General features: G+C 38.0%; 4 protein-coding genes across 7 annotated transcripts; 1 reads left to right on the plus strand and 3 right to left on the minus strand.

Annotated features, from left to right (window-relative positions):
* Nucleotides 1-120: 120 nt before the first annotated feature.
* On the minus strand, nt 121-3,645 carry LOC18012393 (calmodulin-binding protein 60 A). Of its 3 annotated transcripts, XM_024151345.1 has the most exons (8): nt 3,524-3,645; nt 3,240-3,419; nt 2,568-2,646; nt 2,425-2,477; nt 1,858-2,342; nt 1,414-1,574; nt 1,012-1,218; nt 125-926 (listed from the first exon to the last, which is right to left on the minus strand). In XM_024151345.1, the coding sequence occupies exons 2-8, from the start codon at nt 3,320-3,322 to the stop codon at nt 465-467; spliced, it is 1,530 nt and encodes a 509-aa protein (XP_024007113.1). In that variant the 5' UTR covers nt 3,323-3,419; nt 3,524-3,645; the 3' UTR covers nt 125-464. The 3 variants fall into 3 exon arrangements, with proteins under 3 accessions (XP_006394377.1, XP_024007114.1, XP_024007113.1); XM_006394315.2 differs by having other exon boundaries at nt 121-926; nt 2,425-2,646; XM_024151346.1 differs by lacking the exon at nt 3,524-3,645 and having other exon boundaries at nt 124-926; nt 2,568-2,636.
* A 1,863-nt stretch (nt 3,646-5,508) lies between these two features.
* On the minus strand, nt 5,509-7,547 carry LOC18011878 (U-box domain-containing protein 41). The gene has a single exon (XM_006394317.2). It carries the CDS (start codon nt 7,456-7,458, stop codon nt 5,776-5,778), a length of 1,683 nt encoding a protein of 560 aa, XP_006394379.1. The 5' UTR covers nt 7,459-7,547; the 3' UTR covers nt 5,509-5,775.
* Nucleotides 7,548-9,611: 2,064 nt separating this feature from the next.
* LOC18012292 lies at nt 9,612-11,840 on the plus strand. Its single transcript, XM_006394318.2, has 6 exons — nt 9,612-9,741; nt 9,842-9,947; nt 10,310-10,676; nt 10,768-11,404; nt 11,491-11,543; nt 11,626-11,840. Exons 1-6 carry the CDS (start codon nt 9,699-9,701, stop codon nt 11,656-11,658), a joined length of 1,239 nt encoding a protein of 412 aa, XP_006394380.1. The 5' UTR covers nt 9,612-9,698; the 3' UTR covers nt 11,659-11,840.
* Nucleotides 11,841-11,918: 78 nt separating this feature from the next.
* LOC18012293 (ubiquitin-conjugating enzyme E2 3) lies at nt 11,919-13,690 on the minus strand. 2 transcript variants are annotated; one of them, XM_006394319.2, is made up of 6 exons: nt 13,416-13,690; nt 12,709-12,865; nt 12,578-12,603; nt 12,397-12,486; nt 12,221-12,309; nt 11,919-12,128 (listed from the first exon to the last, which is right to left on the minus strand). In XM_006394319.2, exons 2-6 carry the CDS (start codon nt 12,831-12,833, stop codon nt 12,006-12,008), a joined length of 453 nt encoding a protein of 150 aa, XP_006394381.1. In that variant the 5' UTR covers nt 12,834-12,865; nt 13,416-13,690; the 3' UTR covers nt 11,919-12,005. The 2 variants fall into 2 exon arrangements, with proteins under 2 accessions (XP_006394381.1, XP_006394382.1); XM_006394320.2 differs by having other exon boundaries at nt 13,486-13,684.
* Nucleotides 13,691-13,863: the final 173 nt, after the last annotated feature.

Below are 13,863 nucleotides of genomic sequence, written 5' to 3' on the forward strand. Positions count from 1 at the left end.
TTCCAAGTTTCCATATCTAGATTAGTTATGAAAACTTCTTCTGAAATTCTTTTTATCAGATCAAAGATTGTTGTCTAGTGTACTTTGAGTCTAGAAGATATAACTCATTTGATTCAAAAACGAGTTATTCAATTTATGTAGTTTCACATTACCTGGCAAACAAAATAACATTCCGAGAAACAATAAATCTGTCCAAAACTGGATTTCTATATACTTCGGCAGAGCTTGAATAGTTCTGATCAAAAAGATTATAAAAGAACCTGTTTTTTAAAATCCTTCAACAAAAAATGAAGCTTTCCTAACATATTCACATCTTTAATACAAAGATGAAAAGAGCAAACGAAAAAGAGAAGTCTTTTGAACGCCTCTGGACGATCAGAAAACCCGAGCTTTCCTCGAGTCTGTATAATATATACATGAGTCTGTCCAGGGCGAGTCGTATTCTTTTTTATTTTAAAACTAACTCAGCTCAGAGTTTTCCTAACAGTAACATTCTTGAAAACAGAGAGCCATTTCGAGACACTGAAAAGCTTTGTCCATCTTTTGCTGTGAGCCTTACCGACTACGACATTCTTCTGTGACATGAAACCGTCGAGCGCACTCTGTAAATCTGATTGCGGTTCTTCTAAGCCTAGAATATGAGAGCAATTCCAGAGATCGAAGTCTTCATATAAACCTTGTGGAGTAACTTCCATGTCAACATCATCACTGTACTGGCCACTACTACCTTCAGCTGTGTTTCGAATATTTGGCAAAAAACCATAACCGTCCAAGCTGGTCAAACTAAGACCGGAATAATCAATCCCTACACTGCTTTGAGAAGGTGGGACATTGAGAAAGTTCCTCATCATGGAAGACTCATCGTCATACGAGATTACTTGATCTGGTTGACTCAAAGCAGCGATCACCATCTCTTCGGCTTGAGCCTGAATCAGAAAAATTCAAACTTTATGAAGACCAAGTCAAATCCGTAGAGAGATAAACAAAGAGAAAGAGAGAGCGGATCAGTGCCTTTTCAATCTCAGATAATTTTTCCGCAGGAACATACTGAAAATCCACAAGCAGTCCAAGCACTTGTGCTACGACATTGAAGACCACCGCGGTTTTCTTCTGAAATCCAGGAGGTTGGTACACATGGACGCTATTATCCAGAACACATGATCGAGCATGGTCCACACTAATTTCCCACATCTTTGAAGACATACCCGTACCAAGAATCTGCACGAAAATCTTCATTAGGAATAGACAACCTTAAAACCATGTTTTTTTTTTCACAAGGTGAGATTGAATCACAAACCACTACTACTGGTCAGGCAAAAGATTCACGTCCTTAAATGTATAATTTTTTACCAAAAAGACAAGAGAAGCACACATAGACGCCAGATTGTTTATACGAAGGAAAACGAATCTTACTTGCCGGAGTTTTGAAGAGTCTAAATGGAAATGCGTTAGGAAATCCTTGACAGTGATTATATTTGACCAATTCAGTCGTTTGTGAAATGCTCCATCTTTCCCTATCTTTTCCAATCTCCAGACTTCATCAAAAAGAGAAGGAGGATGGTGCTTTCGGTACACTACAAGAAAAGACCGAGAAATTGAATTATTCAGACAACCCGATGTCTTAAAAATGAAAGAAACAAGGGAGTACTGGAGAGTAAAAATTTTCTTTCAAGTCTCAACTCTGGTGCTGGTGCTGGTTCTTAAACCCGTGCTAAGACTCTCAGAGTCAGCAGAAAAGAATCTAAGAAAACTCAAAGAGATCTTTTTTTGCAAATCTTATAAATCTGATAAGAAAATGCTCCAAAATAGGTTCAGTGGTACACAACGTGAGTGAATAAACTAGCAAGCAATACTTACACTCTCCACGGTGATCCCTTACGACAAACGACTCTGTTATTGCCTCTCTAACTATGACAAAATCAAATTGGTCCACCATTCGTACCCCAAGTCTGAACTTCCTGCTCCTAGTCCAGCTAGAGTTGTCTGTAAGTGAAATATCATCCAGAACACCGATTCCATCGTTAAGAACCACAAATATATTCCCACTGACTAGAGGTTTCTTTCCTTGTCTCTCTCTTACAATGTTATTTCTGATATCCTCAGTTGTCCAACCGCTATAACTGTCAAAATCACCCTCCACAACAAAAATTTCGAGCTTGGCAGATGAAGCTGGCCCGGAGGAGACAATTTGACCAGTTGAAGGGTCGATTAATCCAACTCTTAGAGCTTGGCCTTCATCTCCTTCTATCCGGGCTGAAGTGAACACGGGAAGCGATAGATTGTTCAAGAACTTCAACTGTAGGCTCCTTGATTCTAGAGGATGAATCTCTTTCTCACAAATCCTGAAGAAAGATGAACATGGGAAGAAAGTATCAACAACAGAACAGCCTAAAAATCTTATATTTATTATGAAACCAGGTTTACCACTTGATGCCTGTTAGATGCTTTCCAAGAGCCAATTCAACTTCTTCTTTGACCTGTTCCAAGGGATACTCACGAATATAATCGATAAAACAAACACGAAATCCTAGGAGAAAGGTACTATATTCTTTTAACACAACACGTACCACTTTACGAATCAAGGGCTCGAGAACAGGTTCGAGAAAATGTTTGACAGTTTGCAGTCTCATTACCTCCTGAACCACACTAAATTTGTATCCAAAGTCAGATGTGGGAATTCAGCATAGGCTGGGTAACACTAAAGAATCAATTTAGAAATCGATTCATGGTTCTAAATTAGATTTGCCTTGTAGCTTTGTCCACAGAAGGAGACAGGGAAAAACAAAGCTTCATATCGAGTAACCCAAAACATGGTAATTACGAGGGGTCATATATGCTAGTAGTATAAGTAATATTGTGTTGCAAACCAAATTTATCTTCCCAGAAGTATCACTCTTTGTTTAGACAATACCAAGCCTACTTATAACTTTTAAGTTAAGAACAGAATGATCAACAAGTCTCCTCCAAAAACATCACATAAACAATCCAACTAAAGACCCTCACAAGCTGTAGAAGTTCGTCTCATATCCTAACCATAGATACTAAGTTTTGTCTTAACTCTACTACTTGTTCTTGCGTGACGATATGTTCTTTAAGAACGGTTCTTGTTCATAGCCATGGGATATAAAGATCACAGCTTGTAGACTATAATTCATATTCATAAGCTCATTCATATCCAAAACACATATGGTTACTGATTCGAGGATCATAAACCCCGAAGAAGCTAAAAAAAACTATACCTTTTGAATCTTCTACGCTTGTCCTCCGGTGAGCCACCTTCAAGCCGAGCTTTTCCTTCTTCAAACTCTCTCTTCTGCGACATCTTTCAGATACCCACGAAGGTGCAGCAACCGAATTCAACAAGAGCCGTCGAGATTCAGAGAGAATTTCAACCATTTACAGAAATTTTGTGTATGTTTCTGGATTATCAGAGCAAAAAATTCCATGTAAGATATATAAATCCAAAAGAGTAACGGAAATCTGATCTTCAAACAAGACCCGTATCTTGGAATTATCTATCTACCTCTCTTCCCCACCACACCAGCTCTTCACAGACCAAAAAAAAAAGAAAATAAAAGAAGCTAATTCAAAATCTGTCGCACAAGTCGAAAACTTTAGAAAAACAAAAAGAGGGGATTATGTAAATTCTTTGGAGTAAGCAGATAGAGACGCAAAGAAGAATTGGTATTGTGAAGCTTTCTCAGTGTGTTGTGTTGCGGGGTCCACTGAAACCGCGTCAGTGACGAGGAACCCCCAATTTTATTTATTTATTTTCTTCCATATGCTAATTTATTGTGTGCTTAATTGAAAAGAGAAAACAAAAATGTTGACCTTTTAATATATGGTCATACTTTTAAACCTTAACCCTCGAATTAAGTGCAATCATCAAATTAGCTCATAGTATAATCAAAAGAATTGTTGAACCCCAAAAAAAAATCAAAATAATTAAAATTGAGTGATGATTGATGGTTTTATAAATTTTTATTTGTGGAAATGTTGTACGGAGTAATGTTTTTAGGAATTTCTATACGTAGAAGAAGGGTTTCTAAAGTAAATTTATCAGCGAAGAATTTTGGTTTCTGGTCATTCGAGTTTTGGATTAGATAAATAAGGAATGTTCCTAGGGCTGGACCAAGAAATCATCAAGCATGCGGAAAGTTACAATCATCCATATAAATAATGTACAAGTTTCCATAATTCATCTTTGTTCTTATTGTCACATGGATATGAATCAATTAGCTATAGGTCACAAACAAAAGAACCCTATGGATAACATTAACTTATGCCCCAGCCATAAGGCCTTGTCATATGATTGTGTCTTTCCAAGTGGAACAATTAACACAAATCATGTTAATGTTTGATCTAAAATTATTCTTTGCCAACTAGCAGATGTGAAATGTCTTTCAGTTTCTAATCATATTAATTTGACTAAAACGTAGATCAGAGTACTTGGTTTTTAAGTTTATCTATGGTTGAATCGTGCCAAAAGCATCTACGCAATTGAATTTGATTGTTGGTTCCGTGAGATAATTCACTTTTTCTTATATAACAAAACCCGAACTCTAGAGTCTAGGCCAATCGTACACATCATAAATTAGCAAACAAAGATGTCGACGTACCCATTCTCAATACCAACACAAATCATAAACATAAGCGCGTGACCTGAAGAACGAAAAAGCAAAACAAGAAAATGAGTTTGTCTAGGGTATTTTTATATGTAAAGCATGCACTACAGTCTAGGGACAAACACAAACCTGTCTCAACTAAACATGTTTAAAATATAATTTACTTCACATTAAGTCACATTATTCAGACATGAAGTTGAATCATATTCTCTTAACGAGGGGAGTAATACAGTGTGTACTACTGAAGTATCCAGTATAAAGAGATCGTTTACAATTACCAAGCATTGCTTAAGCAAAATTCAAATTGAATATTGGCAGTTCATCATCAATCGAACCCCATAAGCAAACAACATATATTATTATTAAATTTATACTACCTATGGAAACTTAACGATTTCAGAATATTTAAATCACCCAAATGAATTTTTAGCCCACGAGAACACTTCTTTGGGCTGGGCAGGAATATTAAGAAATGATCAACTCAAATCCGACCTAATTAGTTAGGATTATTTACATGTTATGTTATATAATATATGTATTTTATTCTCAATAGTACTTGGTTTTCCTCTTGTCTGTATTTAAATAGAACAGGATTGGTTAATATCATTTGTTTACTGGATATCATGGTATCACACGGAATGTTTGTAGAATAATTCAGAGCTTTGCCATCTGACATCTTCACACGAACTGTCTGACTTTGACCAAAAGCTATAGCTCCCACTTTGAGATAATACTTAAAGCTTCCACTATATCTTAATTTCCCCATCACACGCACGCTTCTTGTCTCTTAAGTTTGATTGTGTCCTCTCTCTCATTCATACATATCACTAATTTACGATAAGTCGATTAATAACATACAATTACAATCATTAATAAGATACCATTTAACCACAAAAGAGGTAAATTTAACACATTAGACATCTCTTTACAAATGACGTTCAAAGAAAAAAAAAAAGACATCTCTTAACAAATAGATTGGACATTTCACTTTTGTCATTTAATGACAAAAAACCAATAAACACATATATTACAATTCACTCAAAAATTAATAATTTACACCCATTTTTATCAAACACACAAAACGCAACATTTTACTACAAAAAAAGGGTAAAGAGAACCGAGGGAAGATAATTAAAAGAAAAAAAAAAAGCTAAAATTGGGAGGAATAGGCGAAACCCCCATTTTGCCCTCCTTGAAACTGAGCCCGACTTAGCCCAGTCGCTTCAAGCATACGGTTCCATTCACGCGCCTCCGCATTTTCCCCAAACTCACTCTCTCCTCCGTCTCCTCCACCTCTCATCGCCTGCAGAATCTTTGCCGCCTTCTCCTTCACCCGTCCGTTCCCGCTCTCTTCCACTTCCTTCAACACTTCTTCAGCTCCCGCCTCACTGGCCAATCCCCTAAACCTCAGATTCCCTTGACACAGCGTCAACAAAACCGCCACGCAATTCTCACGCGCCGCCTCGGAATCATCTCCGTCTTCTCTTAGCTTCCCTACAAGTATCGCCACCGCATTTCCGTCAAGCATCGCCCCTTTACCATCTGGACAAGCCGCGAGGTTGCAGAGCACCAAAAGTATCCGGCTAGTCGACTCGCCGGATCTGACCATCGAAAGCAGAGTCGGCACCGCACCTGCTCGGACCAGCCTGGTTCGATTGCTCGGAATCAGCGACAAATGGTAGAGCGCAAGCGCCGCGTCTTGACGTGCTCTTTCGCTCTCTGACGAACGTAGAGCGTGGAGGAGCGGCTCCACCGCGCCGAGAACTCCGATCACCATTTTGTTCTCGTCTTCAAGCGCCAAGCTGAACAAAGCGCCGGCGACGTGTTCTTGCGCCTCCGTCGTCCCCGATTTCAGGACGTCGATCAAAAGAGGAACGAATCCTGACCGTACGATCTTCACCTTGTTCTGTTTCTCCAACGAGAGGTTGACAAGCGACGCGGCGGCGTTGGTCTGCACGAGGTTGTACCGTGAAACGAGAAGTGATCGGAGAAAAGAGAGGATTCGTTCAGTGCAGAGCGAAACACGAAGGTCTTCGCTGGATCTCGTCATCTTCCTAAGCAGTATCAGACCTTGCTCGTGGTCGAAAATGTCGGCGCCTCTCAATTTGTTGAAGATCTCTTCTTCTTCCGGCGACATCGGAGACGAGGAAGAGTAATCGGAGGAAGAGAAAGAGATAGCGTTCCGAATCGGACTATCAGCTCCGGCGAAAACTCCCGACGAGGAAGAAGTAGTAGAAGAAGAAGAGAACATACTAACGGCTCGGGTCGGGTGAAACGGACTCTGCCCAATCGTAACCGACTCGAGCGATGTGGTCGGCGACATTGAGCTCCTGGATCGAGCTCGAATCGCTTCCATCACCGTTTCGTAATCCGAAGGCGAATTCTCAGCAACTGGAGGGAGACTCTCAGGCTCCGGAGCAGCCCTAGTAACCGGAGATTCCGGACCCGGACTCGGATCCTTATCCATTCGAGCACGAACCACGCCTTCGATGTAGGCGGAATCAGGAGGGCGAGGATGGTCGACTTTTCTCCGATCGCACCAGCTGAAAATGGTGGATTTCATGGCGAGATTGGGGATGACGGTGGAGAAATCGGGTCGGGTACCGTCGAGGAGATCCGGTACAAACCCTAAGTTACGACAGACCTGAACGGAGAGACGCTCGAAGGTTTGACCCGATGGGACGACAACTGGATCCGACATGAGGAATCCGGTGATGGGGCAGAGAAACTCCGGCGGAGTCTCGTCGTGTTTGTGCTGCGGTACTGTTGTACCGGTGGCGGAAGAGGATCGTTGGTGGAAGGAGAACCATCTCTGCCTGTTATTTCCACCCATCGCCACACAATAAAAGAAGCTCTCTGAGAGAAAGAAGAAGACGACGAAAAGGTTTTGATGAATAAACCGATCCAAATTGAGCTAAATTAAACCGGAAACCCCCTTCAATTGGATTTTAGTTGTTTGATCTAAATAATAAACACTAAAATAATCAAACAAAATGGAATCTATAACGCTGATGCCTGATATAGTAACGACTATGACTTTTCTGACTTTTTCTTGTTTTACTTTTGATATTGTAAAGTTGATGATGATCATTAATGAACACTTAATTGTGTCACCATGAGCCAAAATCGTTTGCGATTTAATACAGTAACGAGGAAATGGAAATACTACAAGTTTAAACTTCAAAAAGGTGTTTTCAATTTTACTAAGACCGAATAGATTTACCTACGACATAAATATCTAAAACGCTTTAAAAGTATAAACACCGAAATACACCGAATAGAGAGGGAGACTATGAGCGAGTACAAGTATTGTTAGTTAAAAACTTAAAAGACCGAGTAAATGCACTCTGTAATATTCTTTTTAAATGCACTAGATATGATAATGGTCGTTGATACAGACACTTCAGGCGTGTTACATACTCAAAGAACGAGAAAATAGTATTATCCTAAAAAAATTATATTGATAATATATATAAAGTTAAGCCTTTTAATAAAAATAAAATTAATAAAATAGATAAAGTCCTTTAGTAAGTGAAACCATATATTTATATTGTTTCTAGTGAGATAAAGTCGGAGAGGGTGACAGTAGTATCGATTAGATAAAAAAACAAGAACATGACCTCCACTAATATACTCCAACGCTCTCTGAATGTGTAGACAAGGAAAATAACTAGGATGGTTCTCTTATAGTTTTTCTTTTTTTAAAAAGAAGTTCTTATGCATGTTTTAATGGAAGAAGGCTATTGTAAGAATCGTTCAATAGTCTTGTTAGTTCTCTCACCCACCCAGCCTTAGTACGTAGTCTAACATTGATCATCTCATCTGTGTCCATTGGCTTTGTCTTCTTTTAAAACATGGGATTGAATCTGGATGGTCTTTAAACGCCGTTTTAATACGTGTATATGTTTGAAGGTGATCGTACTGTATATCATCACGATGAGGAAGAATACGTGTATGTTTTGTAATTGTCTTTACGCTCTGTTTTTTATTCACTCCCAATCTCCTTCGCATGAAAGATACTTATTAATGGTTCTTTTTGAACAATTCATTGATACCATTGTTTTTGGCTTATGTTCCTCTCTATTTACCAGTGATCGAATGATTTATTTTGGGAGATTTCAATCATAGTTGGCAATTGAGAATATATCCCGTTTTTCACAGGTTTCACAAATTAGTAATGAACTTCTATCCAAAATTCCCAAGTTGTTATAAATAAATTTTCTCCATTTAAAATTTGTTTAGAGATCATATCATCCCCTTGGATCAAATTTGTTTGATAGAAAATGTACAGTACAGAATGTCAAAACCCATTGGACGAGCCCAAACAAATCCCAATATTGAGAAACATTAAGCCCTCCAAATCTCCAATACCCAAGTCTTTCGAAGGCGCGTTATTTGAATTTGAAGTTTCGAAAAATAACAACACAGAAAAAAAGAGGTCCCACTCACAACGGAGCGTCTGGGAAATTGTGGCCCTCGGATTTGAAATCAGCGACAATCGGACGGCTTGTAGTGATTCATCGAATCATCTCTCCTCAGAACTTAAAGAGCCTTTAACTAATTTCCCGCTCTCAAGGCTAACTGCAACAGAAACTTAGGTTACGCGTTACATTTTGTGAACTATTTTTAAAGTAGATCCTTTTACTTCATATATCTTCTTTTCTTAAGCTCATATTTTTGATTTTGTCCCAAATCCCAATTTTTACCCCACAAATATATGAGTCATGAAAATCCGTTTTTCATACACTAAGAAACGGTGAATGTATGAATGAATACTTAGGAATATATCTAAATTTCTGATCAAAACTCTGATTAAGAATCATATTTATCTGATGGCTGTGATCGTAAATGGGTAAAAAGTGATTTAATTTAAACTATGGGGTCATAAGATAAAATATCATAGAGTATTGGAGTCACACGCGAGAAAAGCTCTCACATTTTAAAAAATTTCATAAGTCAAATTTCTCCGCTCTCACATTTTCAAATTGAAGTCAGCAGTTTCTTCCCCACTCCCACTCGAGAGAAAAAAACAAAGATAAAGAAAAAAACGAGTAGGAGTTTCTAAGTTTATCCATGGAGAAATCAACGGAGAAAAGCGTGAGCTCTGTTGCTTCTGGTAATTTGATCTTCAATTCCTTCTCTCTGATTGATCAATCTACGTTTCAGTTTCGTGAAATTTCTCTTTTCTGATCTGATCTCGTGGGAATTACTAATAGGGAACTCAATCAATTCGAAGCTGAGGTATCCTCTAAGATCGGCTCTCAGATCGAGAGAAGGGAAGCCTCCTGTTCCAGATTTTTCAGCTTCTTCAGCACCCAGAAGGTACTCTACATAGTTTTTTTGTTTCTCGATCTTCATTAGCATAATTACCTTTCAAATTCCTCCGATGCGATAATGACATTCTAGATCTGGTATCGATGCGACATTGATTAGGATTAAGACTAAATGCTGCGTCACTTGCTTACATTTAGTCTTTCTAATTTCTGAAGAAGCTTTTTGAAAATTTTCCCCAGAATTCGACCATAGCTTGAATTTCTAGGATAAGATGATATATATTGCATCATTTATTTTGTAGTATGTGTCTGAGTCCATATTAACCTTTGTTGTAGCTATTCTAATTTCTATAATTCTGCAGCATAATAAATCGTCTGTTGAATTATATTTTTGTGTGGCTCGAATCTCAGGGGACGAGTTGCATCTGCTGTTAGTCAGAGTACTACAGCTCTTGATTTCTCAGCAGCTAAGAAGAGTGTTGATCGCACCAAGCCACCCAGAAGACTGTCGATTCCAACCAAGACCTCGAGCAATTCTTCTGTTAAATCAGCCAGTACCATCACTTCTGTTTCAGAAAGCAAGGCAAAGAGATCAGCCAATGCGAGGAGCTTCAATGAAACACCTGTCTCTAGTGTGCTGAGATCAGTGACACGTAAAAAAGTTGAAGATTTGTCTTCCTCGACCTATTGGCTGTCTCATATCAAGCTAGCTGAATCAGTGGCTAAACATTCCATCTCTCTCGGTTTCTTTAAACTTGCTCTTCATTCAGGGTGTGAGGTAAATTGCTAATTTCATGAAAGCTTTGGATTGGAATATGCCTTGATTGTGTATTCAAGTAACTCACTGGCTTTGTGTTTTGTTAATACAGCCGCTTGACCAGATGAAAGAAGAGTTGAAATCATACGCTCGCCGCAATAACTTGGATGGGCTTGAAGATGCTATGAAGGAACTCTCTGAACTGTACCATTTCTCAGAAGAATCCAAGCAGATGCAGATCTCAGAGACCAGTTCTGTACTGGCCGAAGAAACAACTGTTTCTCTGAACTTTGATAAGGATGTCCAGAGTTCACTCTCCACCCCTGGAAATTCGAACATCACATCAGAGATCATGAAAGAGGATGATTTGCAAGATTTAGCTGTCACAGAAACAGCCAAGGAGGAAGAGGCCTCAGAAACCATCCCACAAGGAAGAACTAGAAAGTCTTTGGATGTAATCAATGTGAATCAAGAGGATGTTTCAGAGGTTGTTCAAGAAACAGAAGATGGAGTTCCAATGGTAACTGCTGTTCAACCTTCAGACAAAAAACGTGCAAACAGGAAGGAGACTGCTTCTAAGAACAACATGCCCGCGAGGACAAAGAAACCAGTAGCAACATACTCTGGTAATTCAAGAACAGTTCCAGAAAACAAGTCTCAGAAGAAGGATGAAAGGATCACGAAACCGAGGACTAAGAAAATCCAAGAAGAGACAAAGAAGTCAACCAAGAAACCTGCTGCCAAAGAAGGTAAAAAAATAATAATAATCATATAGTGTCTTTGATAAGCTTGTCTTCCTTTTGTGGCTGATGGTATTTAATGTTCTTTCGTGTAGGTGAAGTTAAAACTCTGAAGCAAATGAAGAAAATGGAGAACAAGGAAAACTCTGTGAGTAAAAACAAAATTCTTTAGTTCACAGGATCGAATCGCTTCTGTAGCTAAAAGACTAACACGAGCTTAATCATTGCAGGTTGTTGGCGCAGGAGAAGAAATCCAAGCTTAACTGAAGAAACAGAGAATCGTTTCTTGCTTCACATCTCAATCAACTCTTTTTCTTTTGGTTTGGATGATTTGTTCAAGGCACATAGTTGAAAAGCTTTTGCAAGTTTGTTTAAAAAGTTTGGTTTGAAAGACACAAATATTATATTTATTTGCTTGTGTAATTGTGTTATTATTTATTTTCAAGTTCTTGTCTTTCTTCTACAGTTTTCTGTTCAAAGTTGATCATTCTTAGCTATCAAAAGTACTTGGCAGCTCATTTTGAAACTTATAAATCCGATATAAAATTACTTAAAAATGTAACTGTTCAATCTCCAATTACTCAACAGTCAATACAAATTGAATCATATATTATACATAGCTCTGCTCCACAATCTCCCTTACTTTCCTGTTATATTCTCGTTTGTTCTCACTGAACAACCTTGCAGCCTCTGAGTTTGCTGGCGAATTAGGGTTTGGGTCACAAAGTAGGGACTGTAAAAAGAACAATAAAATCAAGACCTTGGTTAGTTTATGCATAAGCCACAATGCAACATATGCAATGGGGGAAAGCATTAGTTAAAAACCTGAATTGATGTGAGTATCGCAGCAACGTCATATATGGGGCTCCACTGGTTTTGTAAGATATCCAAGCAAATGCTTCCATCAGCATAAACTGCACCAAAGTTCAAATACCAAGTTTTAAGAGTCGTTCAAGAACTAAGTAATTTGGTCATTTTCTATGTTGAACGCTTGAGCTTACTGTTTGGATGAAACATCCGTGAAACAAACCGGACTATTGGGGGTTTGTTTGGGTAGTCCTCGGTGAACTGAAGAGTCAACTTGAAAGTACCTAACAGATTATTTAACATAAGGTTGATAAGTTAAGCTAATAGTTATACCTCATGAGATATGAAACAATAAGTATAGTAGACAGATTATACCTCCATCCCATGGACTGTCATCAGGTCTGCAAAGACAATGGAGAAATCCATTTACAAAGCCATATTTTAAAGCATATTGAAAGACAAACAAAAGAATACAGAACACACAAAAAATGTTTCAAGATTTTTACCCAAAGATGACAGCATTCCAATGCATGATATTGTTATCTTGTGGAGCTCCACTTATCCCCACGGGAGGATCTTTCTGCAGTCTCTTGAAATCCCACATTAGTCTCTTTTTAGCAGGACTTGTCATTATTGTTGGAACCCCTTTCTCAATTCACAAAACTGCATATGAAATATTCCAAGTTAACTCTTAGGAACTCTTTTCACAAGTATCGTAACTGGTAAGAGTGAATCAGGGAGCTAAATGAGCTTGCTTTCATTTGCCACAAAGACATACTGGTAAAGCATTTTTCTGATTAAGATTTCAACTTTCTTAAACCCTCAAAGAACTAGAAGCAGAGACCAAGATCTACATTAAGCTCCAACAGCACTAAAGCCCAAAAGCTAATGAGAAATTTGAATCAAAGAAACAAAAGACACCAAACTTTTAAAGAGACCAAATCATCTAAACAAGAAATGCCTCAAGTTTGGTTTGATCAAATATTTTAACTAAAAAAGTTAAATTTGATTCAGGGAGAGATATTGAAGAGAAAAATTAGATCAGAGTATGATTGTCGACATAATTTCAACAAGCATTAGGGTGAGATTCTTTACAAGCACTTTACTTTTTTTCGTAAATACTAAACCCATAAAAGAAGGATATATAATTACAATAGCAAGAAGGATTTTCATCTTCTGATGTCAAGAATCCAACAAAAAAAGCTCGACTAACCTGAAATTAAAAGCTGCAATAAAGATTAATCAAACAGGTGACCAAAAGCTAGGGTTTTTCAATCTTCAACCTTCGATCGATGTAATTCGATGAACAGGCTGTAGGTTTCCGGAGACAAAGAGATGATGAGAAATCTATTGAGTGGAGAATAGCAAAAGTAAATAGAGAGAATCAAAGAAGAAAATTTGTTTTTTTTTTTCTTTCTTTTTCTTTTCTTTTCTTTACCAAATAAGAGAAGAGAATTCTACAGGAGAAAAGGAGAAAAGGGGGGAGATGAAATGAGAAAGACAATCTGACAAAGGACATTTTACATTAAAAAAAAAAAACTATTTTCTTCCAAAGATGGAATTTTTTATTTATTTGTAATATATTTTAGAGGAATTTATTAATCGTTTAGCGTAAAGACAAACAAATAGTGAGTCAATTGCCAAGCGGACGTGACTCAGCA

Source organism: Eutrema salsugineum, unplaced genomic scaffold (genome assembly GCF_000478725.1).
Source record: "Eutrema salsugineum unplaced genomic scaffold, Eutsalg1_0 scaffold_6, whole genome shotgun sequence".
Lineage (NCBI taxonomy): Eukaryota > Viridiplantae > Streptophyta > Magnoliopsida > Brassicales > Brassicaceae > Eutrema > Eutrema salsugineum.

Bases quoted from the DNA above. Each gene is read 5' to 3' on its own strand.
- LOC18012393 (XM_006394315.2), bottom strand. From the start codon at position 3,322: ATGTCGCAGAAGAGAGAGTTTGAAGAAGGAAAAGCTCGGCTTGAAGGT. The intron at 1,219-1,413 runs GTAAGATTCGTT...ATTTTCGTGCAG, and splicing joins ACTCTTCAAAACTCCGGCAA to ATTCTTGGTACGGGTATGTC. The intron at 927-1,011 runs GCACTGATCCGC...TTTCTGATTCAG, and splicing joins AATTATCTGAGATTGAAAAG to GCTCAAGCCGAAGAGATGGT.
- LOC18011878 (XM_006394317.2), bottom strand. From the start codon at position 7,458: ATGGGTGGAAATAACAGGCAGAGATGGTTCTCCTTCCACCAACGATCC.
- LOC18012292 (XM_006394318.2), top strand. From the start codon at position 9,699: ATGGAGAAATCAACGGAGAAAAGCGTGAGCTCTGTTGCTTCTG. The intron at 11,405-11,490 runs GTAAAAAAATAA...TCTTTCGTGTAG, and splicing joins GAAACCTGCTGCCAAAGAAG to GTGAAGTTAAAACTCTGAAG. The intron at 11,544-11,625 runs GTGAGTAAAAAC...TAATCATTGCAG, and splicing joins TGGAGAACAAGGAAAACTCT to GTTGTTGGCGCAGGAGAAGA.
- LOC18012293 (XM_006394319.2), bottom strand. From the start codon at position 12,833: ATGACAAGTCCTGCTAAAAAGAGACTAATGTGGGATTTCAAGAGACTG. The intron at 12,487-12,577 runs GTATAATCTGTC...ATAATCTGTTAG, and splicing joins TGACAGTCCATGGGATGGAG to GTACTTTCAAGTTGACTCTT. The intron at 12,310-12,396 runs GTAAGCTCAAGC...ACTTTGGTGCAG, and splicing joins ACGGATGTTTCATCCAAACA to TTTATGCTGATGGAAGCATT.